A 19,089-nucleotide genomic window follows, 5' to 3' on the forward strand; every position below is an offset into this window, starting at 1 on the left:
TTATTCGGGCGTGGTGGTGGGCACCTGTAGTCCCAGCTACTCAGGAGGCTGAAGCAGGAGAATGGCGTGAACCAGGAGGCGGAGCTTGCAGTGAGCCAAGATTGTGGCACTGTACTCCAGCCTGGGCAACAGAGCAAGACTCCGTCTGTCCCCAAAAAAAAAGAGAAAAGAAAAGGTGTGCCTGAACCTGGGAAAGAGACTTTTGATCATCACAGTTTTCCGAATTACATATTTGGGCAAGACTCCATTAACCAAAGATTTTGAAAATAGCACATTGTGAATATTGTGAATATCCTCCATCTCAGAAAGAAGATTCTGTGCTTTACAACAGACATAACTTGGTCATTTTGTTGAAGAGCAGAATTTTTGTAATTGGGCCATTTCATCTGGAATTTCATTAGTGAAAAAGCTCTGGGAAAGATATTATTCAATGATCTTGACCTGGAGGAGTGTATCAAGACAAATCAGCTGAGTTTCTCTTTGTGTTGGTAATTTAAGGTGGTTAGTATGGGTAGAAGATAGAGTCCTGCTGGCCGCAGTGACTCACGCCTATGATCCCAACACTTTGGGAGGCAGAGGTGGGTGGATCCCTTGAGGTCAGGAGTTGGAGACCAGCCTGGCCAACATGGTGAAACCCCATGTCTACTAAAAATAAAAAAAATTAGCTGGGCTTGGTGGCTCGCGGCTGTAGTCCTAGCTACTCAGGAGGTCCGAGGCTCGAGAATCGCTTGAACCCAGGAGGCAGAGGCTGCAGCGAGCCGATAACGCGCCATTGCACTCCAGCCTGGGTGACTCAACGGTACTCCCATCTCAAAAAAAAAGAAGAAGATGATAGAGTCCCTTGAGGAAGCAGAGCTAGGTGCTTTCCTGAGGCTCAGGAAAATATATACTTCCTGATTTTCTGGCATTTCTGAAGTGAATTAAAACTAAGTCATTTCAGGCCGGGCGCAGTGGCTCAAGCCTATAATCCCAGCACTTTGGGAGGCCGAGACGGGCGGATCACGAGGTCAGGAGATCGAGACCATCCTGGCTAACCTGGTGAAACCCCGTCTCTACTAAAAAATACAAAAAATTAGCCGGGCGAGGTGGCGGGCGCCTATAGTCCCAGCTACTCGGGAGGCTGAGGCAGGAGAATGGCGTAAACCCGGGAGGCGGAGCTTGCAGTGAGCTGAGATCCGGTCACTGCACTCCAGCCTGGGTGACAGAGCGAGACTCCATCTCAAAAAATAAATAAATAAATAAATAAGTCATTTCAATTTAATATTTGTTTTAAATTTGGTATCTAATTTTTACCTGATTAAGATATCTTGCTGTTTTGCATTTTTTTCTTAGGAACTTTTCAACAGAAATATTAAGACTTGCTTGTGTAAAATATATATACAGTTATATTTGGTATCAGTTTTTAAATCTTAGTTTTTAGCCATTTAATTCAAATAACTTGCTAAGAATTGGCAAAAGTTAATGGATTGGCAAACATTTAGTATTTCCAGATCAGCCACTAGCACTTAAAGCTGCAGCCATGTACTACAACAGAAATTCTAGGCCAGGGGTGGCTCAAGCCTGTAATCCCAGCACTTTGGGAGGCTGAGACGGGCGGATCACGAGGTCAGGAGATCGAGACCATCCTGGCTAACCCGGTGAAACCCTGTCTCTACTAAAAAATACAAAAAAACTAGCCGGGCGAGGTGGTGGGCGCCTGTAGTCCCAGCTACTGGGGAGGCTGAGGCAGGAGAATGGCCTTAACCTGGGAGACGGAGCTTGCAGTGAGCCAAGATCCAGCCACTGCACTCCAGCCTGGGCAACAGAGCGAGACTCCGTCTCAAAAAAAAAAAAAAGAAATTCTAACACTACATCTTACATGTATCACCTTAAAAACTAGACTTCCCCTCTGTGCCCCTTAGCATTCCACAACTGACCGAAGTTAGTACTGGACAAGGAATGTATATTATACAGAGGAAGTATGTTATAAATCATCCAGTATGCTTATTAATGAGCAAGAAGAGGATTTTTTATAGAGTACAGTGTTTGGCTATGTTTTAAATAAGTTTAATTTATGAACTCATTTTCATTGAATAGAACTGCACTTTGCATTGTTCAGCTACTTCTCTGTCCCTTGCAATCCCTTAAAATATAATGAGATAGAATTCAAGTTATTGGGCCTCAAATACAGGTTGGAAGAAGCTGGCAAGCAGTACTTTCAGAGCAGTAAAATGACACTATGCTTTTCCTCCATTTTCTCCTGAAAGCTGCAGAGTGGGAAAGCAACAGAAGTTGGAAACACCTTTCTTTGGAATTTTCTTGATGTAGAGAATTTTCTAATCTACTTTGAAGTTTCATCAGGTTTGTGACTTTTGAAAATCTGTGTCCCATTGTGATAATGCTGCTGCTGTTCAGGAAAGCTGGAAGAACTGATTGCACCCAAACTTGTTTGCTCTCCCTCTGAGGATTAGGCAGATTCTTTCATGTGAAAAATTATTGAAAGCTACCTTAGTATTTTAGTGGAACAGCTAGAATCATTGATTTCAGAGTTTAAGATTAAAGAGAATACAATTAGATATTAGAAATTAACAATAGAGAAGAAAAATATGTGATGTTGCCTGATAAACAGTTAAATTTTAAATATGCTAGGTTATATATTAACTTCTATCTATAAGGCTTTTATTTTCTGGCTCCTAAGAATGTAAAATACTTGCCTATAATATTTTAAAGAATTCTTGTTAAAAAATCTGTAGATGACACTTTTAAAAATATTTGAACAGTTGGTACTTTAAGGATTTTTTAAGCATCAGGCATTCAGAGTTAACCTGACTGTTTGAGCGGTAGAAAGTTCGTCTTGTGATTTTAAAACCCTTCTTGATTTGTTAGTGAATTGTTTGAGTACACCTTTTTGTCTTGGTGATAATGCCTAATCTCATTTGAAAAGGTAAAAAGAAATTTTCTTAGCCGGGCGAGGTGGCTCATGCCTGTAATCCCAGCACTTTGGGAGGCCGAGGTGGGCGGATCACAAGGTCAGGAGATCCAGACCATTCTGGCTAACATGGTGAAACCCCGTCTCTACTAAAAACACAAAATATTAGCCGCGTGGTGGCAGGCATCTGTAGTCCCAGCTACTCTGGAGGCTGACGCAGGAGAATGGCGTGAACCTGGGAGGCAGAGCTGGCAGTGAGCCGAGATCGCGCCACTGCACTCCAGCCTGGGCAACAGAGCGAGACTCCGTCTCAAAAAAAAAAAAAAAAAAATTTCTTAATTACAATGAAAGATACTTAGGGAAATCCTATGTTGTTGCTCTTATTTGAGAATAACATTTTCTAACTGAAGAGCTTTCATTGGTACACTCCATCTTGTCTTCTAGGAGCTTAAGCTGATGGTTTTTTGTTTTCCTATATAATGACACATATAGAAATAGTAATTTTAGGTAAAGTTAAAGTTTGCCAAGAGAAGTATTAAAAAGCACTTCATATTTTATAGGTATTCACTAAGTTATATTTTCTAGAGGTCAACTTAGTGCTCCAGTCTGTTAAAGTGACATCAAGTATTAAAGCAGCATTTTGTGTACTGTATTTCCACCAGTATTTTAGAAGATTTACAATGTAGCCAATATGAAAACTATTATACAAAGTTAAATAGTAGACTTTGATGGATAGGAGTAACATAAGGGCTTCAGGTATTAAGGCATGGAAATTGATGTTTTGGGGATTGGTAGTATTCAAAGATGATTGTTGGCTGGTCCACATTTAAATTCTTGCTGTTAAACTTGTAGATAGTCAAAGTGAAGTTCCTTAAATATTTTCTGAAATCAGTGTATTAAGGTGACGTAAAGCATTTTAGACATTTAAAGAAGCATTAATTAAAATGGTATTACAAACTTAGAACTTGGTATATTTAGAACTTTGCTTATATTGTCTATTCTTAGGTTTTCATGTGAATGTAAGACAATTGCTATCTATTTTTTTCAATTAAGAAGCTATTTTTTAAAAGTTTTAGACTTACAGAATGATATGTTTATATAAGAAATATCAAGAAAGCTTGTAGAATAGCAAAGCGTAGCAAAAATTAATTTCTTTGTCTTATTGGTTGATTTCATTGTTTCACAAAGTGGGGGGTCCTGATTTGGAACACAAACTTGGAAAATGTAGGGTGAATTATTTGAATAGATAATTTTTCCATTCTTAAAAGTTAAACTTGTTCATTTTTGGACCAGTTAAAATTTTTTCCCGTTTCTTTAAAACTGTGAAATAGATGGGTGGCGTCACAGTATGACCAAAAAAAAAAAAAAAAAAAACCTAAAAATAGAATTCTTTACTAGATTATATGTTTTATCCTAGCGAAATGAAATTCCTTTCCATTAAAATCTTTTTCTGATATTTTGGACCAGTGCAATCTCACGGCTAATTAGAGTACCTTCTCACATTAATGATCTCAATGGCTCGACTTGTCCTGCTCTCTCCATGCTGGCTGTAGGCGTTTTTTAGAGCAGAGATTTATTTAAAACTATTGATGCATTCAGCAGCATACTAACCAGTGACCATCATTCTTACTCTTTCTCTTGATCATTCTTTCTCTTTTGTTTACTGGTTCTTCATTATTCCACCTCTGGAATGTTGATATTCCACAGTGTTTAATCCTCAGTATTGTTCTATCTTATTTTGTATAGATCCAGTCACTTTGTGTGTGCCTGACAATTCCTGGATTATTTATTCAACCAGCGTTTGCTTTGCTTGGTTCAGGAAATGCTAGTGATAAAGTGAAGGAGAAATAAGAAACCAACACTTACAGAGCACATTGACTGCATTATAAGGGATATGTAAGAGTTTCATCAGAATAGAGGAGGGCAATCTGGTTGTCATAACATAACATGCTTCTAAGATACGCCCAATCTGGGGGTGGGGGAGATTAGTTGTTTCCTAGGCAAAATGGACAAAAATATTTGCAAGAAAGGTATCAAGGCATTTTGGGCAAAAGAAATAGCATGAAAGAGCGTGATACCTTTTGGGGAATTGCAGGTATTTGGTGTGGTAGAAGAGAATGCAATGAGTGTGGACATAGCAGGATATGAATCTGGAAAAAGGTAGAGAGGGGCCATGCCAAGGAGTTTAGAAAGGAGTTCCAAAAGTGGTTTTATGGTATAGATAATTTGGGGCAGATAGATGATAGATTTGGGGAAAGTGGTTGGGGCAGGGATCAAGACTTGAGCCAGGCTGGCAGTCCCATTAGGAGGTTTTTGTAAGAGTAAATTGTTGAGGGCCTAAATCACAGGAGTGGCTTTGGAGACACAGGATGCATTTGAATTTTATCAAGGAGGTAATCTGTTGGGCCTGTTGACTGACTAGGTACAGGGGGGTAGGGAAAAATTGAGGAAGAAATTCCTGCTTGAGTAACTGCATAGATAGTTAAGCCATTACCTAAAATGAACGGTTTCCCTCCCATCACTGACAGTTAGAACTTGTTCTTGCCTTTACTTCGCTCCTTCTGTCTGCTGCTTAAACCCATTCTTGAGGTTTTGTCATTTCTTCTCCTACAACTGTTTTCTCACCTGTATGTTGAATCTTAAATCCATATTTTTAATCCAAACTTTTTTTAACTTCAGAACCATAAATTCAGTTGCATCCCGTGTGTGCATATCCTGTAGCAGTGGTTCTCGAAGTTTATCTGAGGACGGGATCCCTAGGAGGCTCCTCGAAACTCTTTCATGAGATCTATGAGGTCAAATCAATTTTCATAATAACAGGAAGACTTTATATGCCTGTTTCACTTTTATTATGAGTATATAGTGGAGTTTTCCGGAGGTGACACAGTGTGGGATATCACAACAAATTGGATGCAGGTGCATATGTGATAATCCACCTGCCTTCTGTTAAGCCAGATGTTAAAGAGACTTACAGAAATGTAAAACAGTGCCATGCTTCTCACTAATTTTGTTTTGGAAAATGCAATAATTTTTAAAAAATGTATCTATGTTCATATGTAATAAATTTATTTTTAACTCACTTAAAATATTTGTTTAAACTTTTATTATGGTAAATGTATATACAACACCCACAAATGAAACCTTTTGGAGTTCTCAGTGTTTCAGAGTATAAAGGACCTTGAGACCAAAACATTTGAGATGTGAGTCAGCGGAGGCAGTGTGGTTAAGTGCCTTGCCCATGGTCATATAACTAGTAAGTTGCAGAGCTGAGATTTGATTCCATCTAGTCTTTTGAACCAATACCTCTTGTCCTGGGACAGTTTAGGTAAGATTAATATTACATGTTTCTTGAGGATACACACCCATGTACACACACCCCCTGTTATCTGAGCCTGGTGCATTTTATGTTATGTTGTGTTGTTATGTTATGTTATGTTATTTCATTTCATTCGTTCATTCAGGAGTTGGGGCCTTACCATGTTGCCCACGCCTGACTTGAACTTTTTGGCTCAAGCAGTCCTCCTGCCTCAGGACTACAGGCGTGTGCTGCTGTGCCTGGCTTTTGTATTTTTATATGCCTGGTGTGTTTTGGAGGGATAAATCTTGGGAGACCCTTTCAGAGTTTCTGCTGTTATACTGTAGGACCTTCTATTCTTCTGTGAGCCTATTTTGGTAAATTACATTTGATAAAGCAGAGTTTGGAAAACTACAGTCTGCAGGTGAAATCTGGCCCATTGCCTGGTTTTGCATATGCAGTGTTATGGAATATAGTCACATCCATTTGTTTGCATTTACCTGTTGTCTGTGGCTGCTCTGGTGCTACAGTGGCAGAGTTGAGTGGTTGTCACAGACTCTATGGTCTGCAAAGCCCAAAATATTTACTGTCTCATCTTTACAGAAAGAACTTGCCAACCCCTGTTGTACAACATAGTTCAATTTAGTTGGGTTTTGTTTTACTGGGATAGATTGTACATAGTATTTTCTTGTCTTTTGATAATCTCCACGTTTGAATTTGTGTCTTTTTCACTCCCGGTGCTATTTATATCTCTTGTTTTTATTCACGTTGTTTGGGATGACCAAAATTTAGCCTGACTTATTGGTAACAGTGTTATGTTGGTGTTCCATCTTTTACTGTGCTCTGCAATAATTTAAATGCCATTAGGTTTAGAGATACATGTTTCTTTTTCTTTTTTCTTTTCTTGAAAGAGGGTCTTGCTGTTGCAAGACTCTGGAGGCGGAGGTTGCAGTGAGCCAAGATCACACCATTGCACTGCAGCCTGGACAACAAGTGCAAAACCCTGTCTTAAAAAAAAAAAAAAAAATACTATTAAAGGCTGGGTGCAGTGGCTCCCAGCACTTCCGGAGGCCAAGGCAGGAGGATCACCTGAGATCAGGAGTTCGAGACCAGCCTGGCTAACATGTAAAACCCCATCTCTACTAAAAATACAAAAATTAGCTGGGCATGGTGGCACACACCTGTAATCCCAGCTACTCCTCAGGCTGAGGCATGAGAATCACTTGAACCAGGGAGGTGGAGGTTGCAGTAAGCCAAGATTGCACCACAGCATTCCAGCCTGGACAACAGAGCGAGACTCTTGTCTCCAAAAATAAGTATACACTAGTGAAAAAGAAAAAAGTGTGGTAGTATTAATCAAGGAAATTATCTGATCATGATAGATAACTTTCATAAATTTCTCTTATTTCTTCTTTGTAAACTAGTTAATCTATTTAGATTTCCTGCCTCTTCTATGGTCAATGTTAAATTACTCCCTCCTCCAGCTTTTCATATTTATAGATTTGAACATAAAGAAATATATTAATTTCAGAAGGTTATTTTTTTCCATTTTCATTTTTTAATAAAGTTAACTGTTTCTCATGGAAGCATGCCTTGGATTTATTGATTTACTTTTAAAGTCATTGATCTCTCTTTTATGTTTACTAATTGTTTCTGTTTCCTTTAATGTGTGTGGGTGTTTTGCCCCTTCTTGAGTTGGATGCATTATATTTTTGTTGAAAATAAGGCTATGAATTTTTTTTTGAGCTCTGGTTTAGCTGGATCTCAAAATGTATTGTATGCAGTGTTTTCAGTATTATTTTCTTGGTAACCCTGTAGTTTCGTGTTTATTTCTTCTTCATCTTGAAATGTACTTTTTTCTTTTCTTTTCTGTTTTAGCTGAAAATTTGTGTTATGCAATTGAAATTTATTTAAGGCAGATTTTTATTTGCTAGTTTTATGATTTTAGTGACATTACATTGTAATCCAGAAATATCCACTGTATTATTTCTAGCCTTTGCAATTTATTGATGTTTTCTTTGCTGTTGTATGGCATGTATGTGCACATTAACTTCTTATGATTGTTTCATGGGTATTTGTCAAAAAGATGTTGTTTTCAAGGTACATGGCTTTGCTTTTTTCTAGTTTACTCTGTCTCCATTTATTTTAAATGTTTTGATATTATGAGACTTGGCATATAAAAGTGCTTAATTGCTCGTCTTTTTAGTTGTTTCTTTTATTATGAATATGAAATTTCTCTTATCCTTTATAATGCTTTTCTCTTTGAATTTTATTTTGTCTGATATCAGTATTGTTTTCATTTTAATTTTCTTAGCCTTTCTTGGTTGTATATCTTCCTCTCTACTTTTTTTTTAAACCTTGCTGAGTTGTTTTGTTTAAGAGTGCTTTTTGCAAAGTTTATTAAGTTTGTTTTTCCTTTCTTAGTTTAAGAGGCTTTATCTTTTAGCAAGTGAACTTAACCCATTCACATTTATTGTGATACAGGTATTTTGGGGCTTCTATTTAGCATCCTAGTTTGCATTAACCAGAACTTTGAAATTTTTTAAAATTCCATTTTCCATGTCTGCTGAATAGATGAAGTTTTCTAATTTTCCTTTTCCCCCCCTTCCAGTGGTTTGGGTGATTATGAACATAATTAACATTTTAACTACACATACATCATAGCCAGTATTAGTCAGTATTGATATTTATTACTTAGCAACCCCCACCTATGTTCACTTTTTAATCCTTCACTCATTACTTCTGTGTCTTATTTTATATCTAAGATTGTACTTCAGATTAGCTTCATTTAATAATCAGTAGTTACATTATCTTGATGTCTTTACTGGTTTTAATGAAGTTTTCTGGCCCAGGAAATGAATACCTATCTCAGCTTTGTTTTCCACGTGGTACTTTACTGATGAGAAATACAGCATTTACTTGAGTTTGGGGTAGAGGTGAAGTTGCTGGGTGACAAATATTGATGTTGCTTCTGAACCTCTGGTCACCTTTGATTTAGTGTTAGGTTCTTATACATGCCTTCATATAGATCATTCACAGTTTTTGTATATAGGTTATCTTCTGGTTCTTTGATAAATAAAAAGCATCTTCCTGCTCCTTTCTCACACACCTTGTTTGGGCATAAAATTGTCACAATGTTATTTTTTAATATTTAGATTTTTAAAGTAATGAAGTGGCAACAAACCTATATTACAGCAGCGGGTAACTACCACTTTAAGTTGATATTCGATTGCCAAATGCCACGCTGGGTCCAGTACTAAGCATGTAAAAGCTAAGTAAACTTTTTTATGTTCCTTATAATCTTAGATATACAGTTGTCCCTTGGTATCTGTGACGCATTGGTTCCAGGACCCCCAACAGATACCAAAATTCATGGATGTTCAAGTCTCGTATATAAAATGGTGTAGTATTTGCATATAACCTACACACATTCTCCTATATACTTTGAATCATCTGTAGATTACTTACAATACCAAATATGATGTAAATGCTGTGTAAATAGTTGCATTGGTGTTTATTTGTATTTTTATTTTTGGTTTGTTTGCTTAGTATTTTTGATCCATGGTTGGTTGAATCTGTGGGTGGGGCATACATAGATGTGGAGGGCTGCCTGTACTTTATCTTCCTTAGGTTTCAGAGGTACTTTAGAATATTCTAGTGCCGTATTGTCCTCATGAAGTGTTTTTGATAGCCAGTATCTGCTTATTACTACATGAGGCACACAAAGGAATATATGTTATTGTTACATATTAGAAGCATTATATTGTTTGGGAGACGAAATTTTCACCAATAATTAGGCCTAGAAAGCACTTTGCCCCAATTATCAGTAAGAGACTTGTCAGTGAGCGTCAAGAATGAAAGCATTATAAACAGTAGATGGAATGTTTGTAATTTTTCACTGTAATTCTTCCTGAACTACAGTTCGTATTACTTTAGAAAATTTAAGTGACACAAAAAAAAGAGGCCAAGATCATGTATTATGTTTAAAAAGTATAAATGACATAGAGTAAATTTACCAGATGTTCAGAGAAGGAAGAAAATGGGGAGACCAGTTTCTTAGGTGAAGGGGGGCTAGAGCTGAGAGTGTGGAAGAGGAAGTTGGTGGTCATTGTAAACTCAGGTGACCAAGGGTTTAATGACATCATCATATCTATTGTAGGCATTTGATAAAGATTTCTTTTGGACACAATTAATAACTTCACTTCTGTTTACTGAGTGGTTACAACACCCTGGGCACTTGACCAAGACTCTTCCTACTTTATAGAGGAGAAAGACACAGAGGTAACTCAGATGGTGAATGGTGGGGGCTGTTTTAATTCCAGGGTGGGAGCTTGAATGGAGATTTTTTCTGAGTGTCCTCACCAGTAACATGGGGGTGTTTCACTTCACTTATCTGACAGTGGTATCTGTGAGGATACATTAAAAAATTTCATAGAAACATTCAACTGCTACCAAAGTATAAGGTGGTATTGTGTCAGTCATTAACGAATAGCCACTGTTTATATAGCCTTATGTTCTGTGTTTTATAAACATGAAGACATTTAACCTTAGGATAGCTCTGCAAGGTGTAGGTACTGTCTCCATTTTACCGGGAAAACAGCAGGCTCAGTTAGGTTTATACGACTTGCCCAAAGACACAAAGCTTGTAAAGGCAGGGCTGGGGTTGAAACCTGGTACCAAAAGCTCATACACCATGCATCTCTGTACTTCTCCAGCTGGGTTTACTTACACTGGCTTAAGGCATTTCCATCGGTTTTCTTTCTTTACACTCTTTTATGAGTCAACAGTTTCCCTATTTGCAGTTTCTGATTTATTTTTCAGATTTAAGATAGAGCATCCAGATTATTTCTCTCATTTTGATTCGTCTCATGGATACGTTATCTTTGTCTTTACTTCTATGTTCTGAGTTTGTCTTACACGATTCAGATTTTACATTTTACATTGTTAACTTTGGCTTTTTGTAAGAAAACCAGCAGGTTGTTTTCTAACCTTGTGTTGTTCTTGTGTTGTCTTCCAAAGATGAAAAATAGAGACCAAACACATTAACAATGAGGCAGAATAAGAACAGTTGCCAGGGAATAGAGGATTCTCTTAGGACTACTGAAAATTGGCCACATTTGTTCTTTGAGTCATTGCGAGTTCCCTGGTTTTGTAATGATCAGATGATGATGTCTTTGACCAGAGTGTAATGTGGGAAAAGGGATAGTGAACATGAGTTGTTGTCTTGGCCAAAAGTCCTTGGGCCCTTATTGGATAGGTAGTTAGCAGAAGTGAAATTTGACTCTTGGCAGTGACATCTCCTAACAAAATTTGAGCCTGTAAATGAGGATATCCCTGCTCACGGAAAGCTTCTGTTTTTTTAGTATTATTTTTCTTAGTGCCTTTGAATTTAGATGGCTTACTTTGGAGGTACACTTTACTGGCTAATGTTTTCCACCCCTTTTCTTTTGTTGGGATTAGTGCCAGAACAGATAAAGCCCAGTGTAAGCCAGCCTCAGCCTGCCAACTCTAATAACGGCACTTCCACAGCAACCAGCACTAATAATAATGCCAAGCGAGCTACAGCCAACAATCAGCAGCCACAACAGCAGCCGCAGCAGCAGCAGCAGCCACAGCAGCAGCCGCAGCAGCAGCCACAGCCACAGCAGCCACAGCAGCAGCCACAGGCCTTGCCTCGGTATCCTCGTGAAGTACCTCCACGATTTCGCCACCAGGAACACAAACAGCTTCTAAAGAGGGGTCAGCATTTTCCTGTCATAGCAGCAAACCTTGGATCTGCTGTTAAAGTGTTAAACAGCCAGTCAGAAAGCAGTGCTTTAACAAATCAACAGCCACAAAATAACGGAGAGGTGCAGAACAGCAAAAACCAGTCAGGTGAGAGAAGGCATTTCTTACGAGACTCACACTTTATCATCATTAGCTGTATAGCAAGTTAATAAATTTGTAACTTTTTGGTGATGTATTTGTATTCATCAGTATCTGGACTTTAATATAAGCGTTCTTTATAGGGGGTTATGAATGGGGAATCTTAAAATATTTCCTGTAAGTTACCTACTTTAAAATGATTATTTTACTTATTCTCCCTTCAGGTTCTGCCCATTTTAATAAGGAACTTATAGCTAAAGTTGACTGTAAGACTGTAGCCAAAATTGAGCACCCTTCCCCCCAGGCCACGTGCTGAGCAGTTGTACATATTATTGCAATTTAGTGTTCAACAACGTTGTGAGACAGAGTTCTTAACCTCCACTTTCAGTAGAGGCAGCTGACACACCAAGACATTAAGTAACTTGCCCAAGCTCATTCAGTTACCACATGTCATAAAAAGACTGGCACTCATGGAAATTATATTCAAACAGAGGAAATGCATTTAGTTATTTGCCTCAGAGTGACTTCTCTGAGCTTGGTAGTGATTGTGAGGCAGAAAATAAATCTAGTATGTGATTACAAGTTTTCTCAAAGCCCAGTTTGTTTCAACATGTTCTGGAAAGTTTTGATGGTCTGTTAGTCCTTCCATTCATTCATTTATCCAACTATTTTAAAGTTCTACCACAAGCCAGATAGAGAATTAGGTGCTAGGGTTGAGGGGGGAATCAAGGTGCCCATACAAAAATACAATTCTAGAGGCAGTATAGCATACTGATAAAGAAGGAAGTCTAGAATCAGACTGCGGCCTTGCATCCTGGTGCCCCCATATCCCAGTGTGTGTGACCTTGGGCAGGTTACTTAATTGCTCCATGTGCCTGAGGAGTCTTTCCTAACTGTCCCAGGTTGTACTCACTTTCTGCACCTGTGCTCTCTTTTATATACCAAGAACTACTCTGTACATTGTAATATATTACGGTATTCACGGTGAATAAGTAGCAGTTTCTGGACTCACATCAAGATCTGTTTGACTCCAAAGCTGTGCTCGTAACCACCATGCTGTGCTTTGGTACCATACAAGATGTGATAGGTAATGAGGAAGAGGACACAAATGTGAGTTTTCTAGCATAGGCACATTGTTATTGGAAAGGATACAAATTTAAGTCATTGTCCTGAGTTAATATTTACTCCCTAATTTCCCAGCACCTTATTACCTGTGTGAGCTTAGCCACATAACACATCTGACCCTCTTTGCTAATCTGTAAAACAGTAGTACCCAACCCTATAAGGTTGCTGTGGGGACTTAATTATATGGCATGTTATTAAAGGAGCTAGATTAATGCCTGATATCTAGGTGCCAAATAAATTATCTTCCTAATAACTGTTATAGAAGGACCTGCACTTCTCAAGAAGTGTTTGGTTTAGACATACTAGATCTAGTGCCAAGTAGTAGGCAATTAATAATTTGAAGTTCACCTGGGAAGTCAGGTTGGAAGCAAATGTATTGGTCATCAGCATGATGAAAAATGCGGTTAAAAACTTTGGGAGAGGTTAGTTATACAACAAATGATGGAGTACCTGCTGTGAGCTAAGCAAGGTGGAATGGCACTGAACAAAACAGTGAAGTGGGATAGTAAATTTAGAAAATATGTCAAATACGCCTTTTCACTTGGGGAAATGAAAGGTACCTGTTTTTGAAATGGAAACAACATAAGTGTAAGAATCTTGCTTCTCAAAATAACTCTGAGTCAAAATATCAAAAGTGTTACAAGTGTGTGTTCAGATGAGAAGAAGCCCTCAGGTGTGGGCATAGGAAGAAGTCTTCAAAAAAAGGCTGAGAAGGAAAAACATCCTGCCTATTTCTAAAAGAATTTTACCAGGGTGGACTGCATTGATGTGGAGGCTAAGTTGGAAGTGAGGAGGGTGCAGCAATCTAACTGAAGCCTGGATTCAATCTCAAAAAACAACTAGAAAATGCAGATGATGAAACCAAGGCATTCCAAAGAAGAGCCAGATTTGTACTTTTGTCTCTTAAAAAATTTGTGAATCCCCACTTACCAGCATATTTTACATATTTACATTAAAACATCTTTCTAGGTGTTACTAGGATTGATAATAGAAACTTTAGCTTGCAAAATAGACCAGGAGAGTCAGTGAAGGCTTCTTATGAGTTAGGTATATCCAGCTCCTACCAAGTTATTAATATTAATGACGATATAGTGGCTAATCCTTATGGAGTGCTTACTGTGCCCACACACTACTAACTTACTTAATGCTTCTTTTACAGAGTAGATAGTATCATCTTCATTTTACAGATTAGGAAGTAGCCTAGAGGCCAGTGAGGAACAGGGTACTAGATAGTATAAACAGCGTGCACAGTAGCCCAGAAACATGATCATTCTTTGTTGTGAACTACATGTAGTTCAGAATTGGGAAAACGTAATGTTAGCTTGGTTTTTTTGTTTTGTTTTGTTTTGTTTGATCCATTTGTATTTGGCTTTTTTATGTTCTCGTTTTTAATTTTTTTAGAATCCTTTGCTAGTCAAACTAGACAACTCTGCAGACTAGCCCTGGGCTGCCAGTTTGGGGCTGGGCCTTAGACACTTATTGATGGTTTAAATTGAGAATTGAGACCTCTTTTTTGCAGTTGACCACTTAGAGCCCAAAGGGGTGAAATAACTCTTTTAATATCGGGGCCCACAAACCATGTAATGAGAGTGAAGGCTTTGCGGGGACCAGTAGGCTCAACAGGAGCAATATTGTTCTTATAGGCCAAAGTGTTCTATCCCATTTTTTATCCACCTGACATGATCCATACAGAAAAGTTAAGAAGACTAGAATCGTGAACACTCATATACCCTCCACCCAAATCTGGTGGTTAACATTGTCCCGTCTTGACACACATCTCTTTCTCTGTCTCATATCTGCATACATGTGCATGTTATTGTTGAACCACTTAAAAGTAAGTTGCAAACACTGACACTTCAACTTTAATACTTCACAGGTAATTATCCTAAGAATAAGCATAGTCTCCTATACAACCACAATACCATTATCACCGCTAAGTAAAAGAACAACAATATCTTCTAATAGTTTGTGTCCACATTTTTGCTAGTTGTCCCAAGAATGTATTGCTTGCTTGTTTGTTCAGAGTATGCTAGCGTTTATATAAAATATAAAGCATATAGAACCCTATGTATTGCTTAGGGGATGAATTCAAATGTAGTAAGATATAAAGATTTACATGAGTGATTACCACTGGTATACCCACTGGGGAAGGAAAGAGAGAGAATACGAGTTTTTTCTGCCATACTAGTAATGTATTTCTTAAGGTGTATGGGTATATTTTATATTACTCTTTTATGGACTTTTCTATGTTTGAAATAGTTATTTTTTAAAAGAAGAAGACATTTGAGGCATAATGGTGAATGACCAGTAATTGGGATGTTTTAACCAAAAATGTTAACATTAAAGTTTCTGGAGATGTTTAAAGGTTAAAATGCTGTCCATTCCATCCATCTCTGCTCTTGCATTGGGCTTTTAGCACGGTGTACATCCTTGCTGTCTTGAAGCTTCTGCTTGCTTGGAACTTGCACCTTCCCCTTGGATGATAAACAAACTCGTATCTTCTCTATCCTTAAAAAAAAATTTCGTTAAGTCTCCATACTCTTTTTTTTTTCTTTTTTTTTGAGGAGACAGGGTCTCACTTTGTCACCCAGGCTGGAGTGCAGTGGCATGAACATGGCTCACTACAGCCTCAACCTCCCAGCTCAAGTAATCCTCCCACTTCAGTCAGTCTCCCTGAGTAGCTGGGACTATAGGTGTTTGCCACTACGCCTGGTGAATTTTTGTGTGGTTTGTAGAGACGGAATTTTGCCATGTTGCCCAGGCTGGTCTTGAACTCCTGAGCTCAAGCTGTCTGCCTGCCTTGGCCTCCTAAACTGCTGGGATTAGAGGCGTGAACCACCATGCCCGGCAAAATCCCCATAGTCTTTTGAGGCTATTACAGAATTTCTCCCTCCCGCCTTTCAGTGTTATTGAAGGAATGGTCTGTACTTGCAGTCTTTAATGTATTACATCAGTGTCTCATAATCTGGCTTCTGCTCACTTGACTAAAATAACTCTATTGCTGAAGTCACTGATCTTCTGAATGTCAAATGCAAACCTTTTTGTTCCCTCCCAAGGCTTTGTTTCAGATCTCCCCACATTTTAGGTCCTCTTCTGGAAGTCTTCAGTTGACGTTGGGCCCCTCAAAACTCAGTATGTCCAAACTTGAACTCTTTGTGTTGCCCCCATACCACTTCCTTCTTCTGCATTCCTTTGCTCAAATAGTTGCCGCCCCCTTTCATCCAGTCGCCCATCTAGAAACCTTGAAATCATGCTTTACTCTTCCCTCTCCTGTATGTCTCACAGGGTTACTGTACTCTGCTGATTTTAACTCTTTTTTATTTTTTTTTTATTTTTTTTGAGATGGAGTCTCACTCTGTCGCCCAGGCTGGAGTGCAGTGGCACGATCTTGGCTCACTGCAAGCTCCGACTCCTGGGTTCACGCCATTCTCCTGCCTCGGCCTCCCGAGTAGCTGGGATTACAGGTGCATGCCACTACGCCTGGTTAATTTTTTGTGTTTTTAGTAGAGACAGGGTTTCACCATGTCAGCCAGAATGGTCTCGATCTCCTGACCTCGTGATCCGCCTACCTCAGCCTCCCAAAGTGCTGGGATAACAGGCGTGAGCCACCAGGCCCAGCCAATTTTAACTCTTAAATACCTCCCACTTTTCCGTCCCCCCGCTTGATACTGCTGCTACCAGTTGCCCTGGTTGAGGTGTTCACCATCTGGTCTAGAGCAGCATCCCCAAGAAAGTCTTTTGTATCCGTCTCCCTGTCATCTTCACCCCATCTCTCAAACCAGAAGCCAGTCATGATTCATGCATTGCATTTGGTTGTGATATTACATTTGTCTTTTCAATTCTGGAACAGAGATTTGGGCCTATTTTAGTCCAGCTTTATTGGGAGATACCCACACCCATTCATTTACATATCGTCTGTGGGCCGCTTTCAAGCTACAATGGCAGAGTTAAATAGTTTTCACAGACCATCTGGCCTGCAAGGCCTGAAATGTTTAACTGGACCAGTGTAGAACAAGTTTGCCAAACCCTGAGCCAAAGGCAAGAATAACCAGAAGAGACATTTTGAATTTTGTACTTAAGAGTGATCTGAGGCCAGGCGTGGTGGCTCACACCTGTAATCCCAGCACTTTGGGAGGCCAAGGCGGGCAGATCACGAGGTCAGGAGATCGAGACCATTGTGGCTAACACGGTGAAACCCCGTCTCTACTAAAAATACAAAAAACAAAATTAGCCGGGCGTGGTGGCAGGCGCCTGTAGTCCCAGCTACTCGGGAGGCTGAGGCAGGAGAATGGCGTGAACCCGGGAGGTAGAGCTTACGGTGAGCCAAGATTGCACCACTGCACTCCAGCCTGGGCGACAGAGCAAGACTCTGTTTAAAAAAAAAAGAGTAATTTGAAATTGTGCATCTAAGGTTTTCTCATATTCCCATCTCTCTCATACTCCTTGGAAACATTGTAAAACATAAATATTATTTACTTTTGAAGCTCTTCCCTTTCTGGTGAAATTGAAAGTCTTTAAGGTAGAAAATAAATATTTAACTGTTTTGTTTGTTAGATGCTGTATATTTATGGATGTCCATGGATCTAAATTCTTCCTGAATAAGTGATGCTGTTTCTTTTCTTTTCTTCTCTCTTTTTTCTTTTCTTTTCTTTTCGTTTCTTTTGAAACAGAGTCTCGCTCTGTTGTCCAGGCTGGAGTGCAGTGGCACGATCTCGGCTCACTGCAACCTCCGCCTCCCAGGTTCAAGCAATTCTCCTGCTTTGGCCTCCTGAGTAGCTGAGATTACAAGCGCTCACCACCATGCCCGGCTAATTTTTGTATTTTTAGTAGAGATGGGATTTCACCATGTTGGCCAGGCTGGTCTCGAACTCCTGACCTCAGGTGATCTGCCCACCTAGGCCTCCCAAAGTGCTGGGATCACAGGCAGGAGCCGCCACACCCAGCCGATGCTTTTTTTTATGTCACTAGAATTATCACCAGTCTTTGTTCAGCCCCCACATAACCTCTTTGATTTTTTTTGGATAGATGTTCTATTATGTACGATTATTTATTTATGTTTTTTTAGTGTGGTACTGTTGGTGATCACACTTCTGTGGGCATTTTGTATCAAAGTAGGATGTTAATGATACTTTGGATTTCAAATATTTCTAAATAACGCACAACCCTCCAAATCTAAGTTTGCCTACAGCATTGCAGTGTATAAACATTTTGCATTACACTCAGTAAAACTCAGCCGCCCCCTTTCTTCCCACTAGCACAGAGATTTACTATTTCTCATTATTTCCTGGAAAAGCTGAGTGATAATACTCTACTTAATGATGCTTCTCTATGTTTATCTTCCAGATCATTTACAGCACTGGGTCTTGTGTGTCTATAAGCACAATAAATTATCTGACTTCTTCCAAATCTGAAATAATCTCTGACTCTGAAACATATTAGTAATGATTCCTGACGAGTCCTGTTCTTTTTACCCTTTCCGTTATAATAGTGTCTGTTCCCATCCCCTGCAACACATTTTGTTTTTGTTGTTGTTGTTGTTTTGAGATGGAGTTTCGCTCTTATATAATGCCCAGGCTGGAGTGCAGTGGCATGATCTCGACTCGCTGCAACCACCACCTCCTGGGTTCAAGTGATTCTCCTTCTTCAGCCTCCTGAGTAGCTGGGATTATAGGTGTCTGCCGCATGCCCAGCTAATTTTTATATTTTTAGTAGAGATGGGGTTTCACCCTGTTGGCCAGGCTGGCCCCAGGCTCTTGACCTCAGTTGATCCACCCACCTCAGCCTATCAAAGTGCTGAGATTACAGGAGTGAGCCACTGTGCCCAGCCAACACCTTTTATTTATTTTTATTTGTTTATTTATTCATTTTGAGACAGACTCTAGCTCTGTCACCTAGG

General features: G+C 39.2%; 1 protein-coding gene across 8 annotated transcripts in view; it reads left to right on the plus strand.

Moving 5' to 3' along the window:
• Positions 1-19,089, plus strand: part of TNRC6A (trinucleotide repeat containing adaptor 6A) — a 99,199-nt gene that overhangs the window by 38,642 nt on the left and 41,468 nt on the right. For 6 of the 8 annotated variants that reach the window (XM_017887114.1, XM_017887116.1, XM_017887118.1 and 3 more), the window contains exon 4: positions 11,664-12,077. The exons of 1 other annotated variant lie outside the window; for it this stretch is intronic. In XM_017887114.1, coding sequence (XP_017742603.1) covers positions 11,664-12,077 — 414 coding nt within the window. Of the gene's footprint in view, positions 1-2,246; positions 2,341-11,663; positions 12,078-19,089 lie in introns of all 8 variants that reach the window. One more of the 8 variants, XM_017887122.1, reaches the window with a different exon arrangement.

Source organism: Rhinopithecus bieti, unplaced genomic scaffold (genome assembly GCF_001698545.2).
Source record: "Rhinopithecus bieti isolate Rb0 unplaced genomic scaffold, ASM169854v2 scaffold_13348, whole genome shotgun sequence".
NCBI classification, from domain to species: domain Eukaryota; kingdom Metazoa; phylum Chordata; class Mammalia; order Primates; family Cercopithecidae; genus Rhinopithecus; species Rhinopithecus bieti.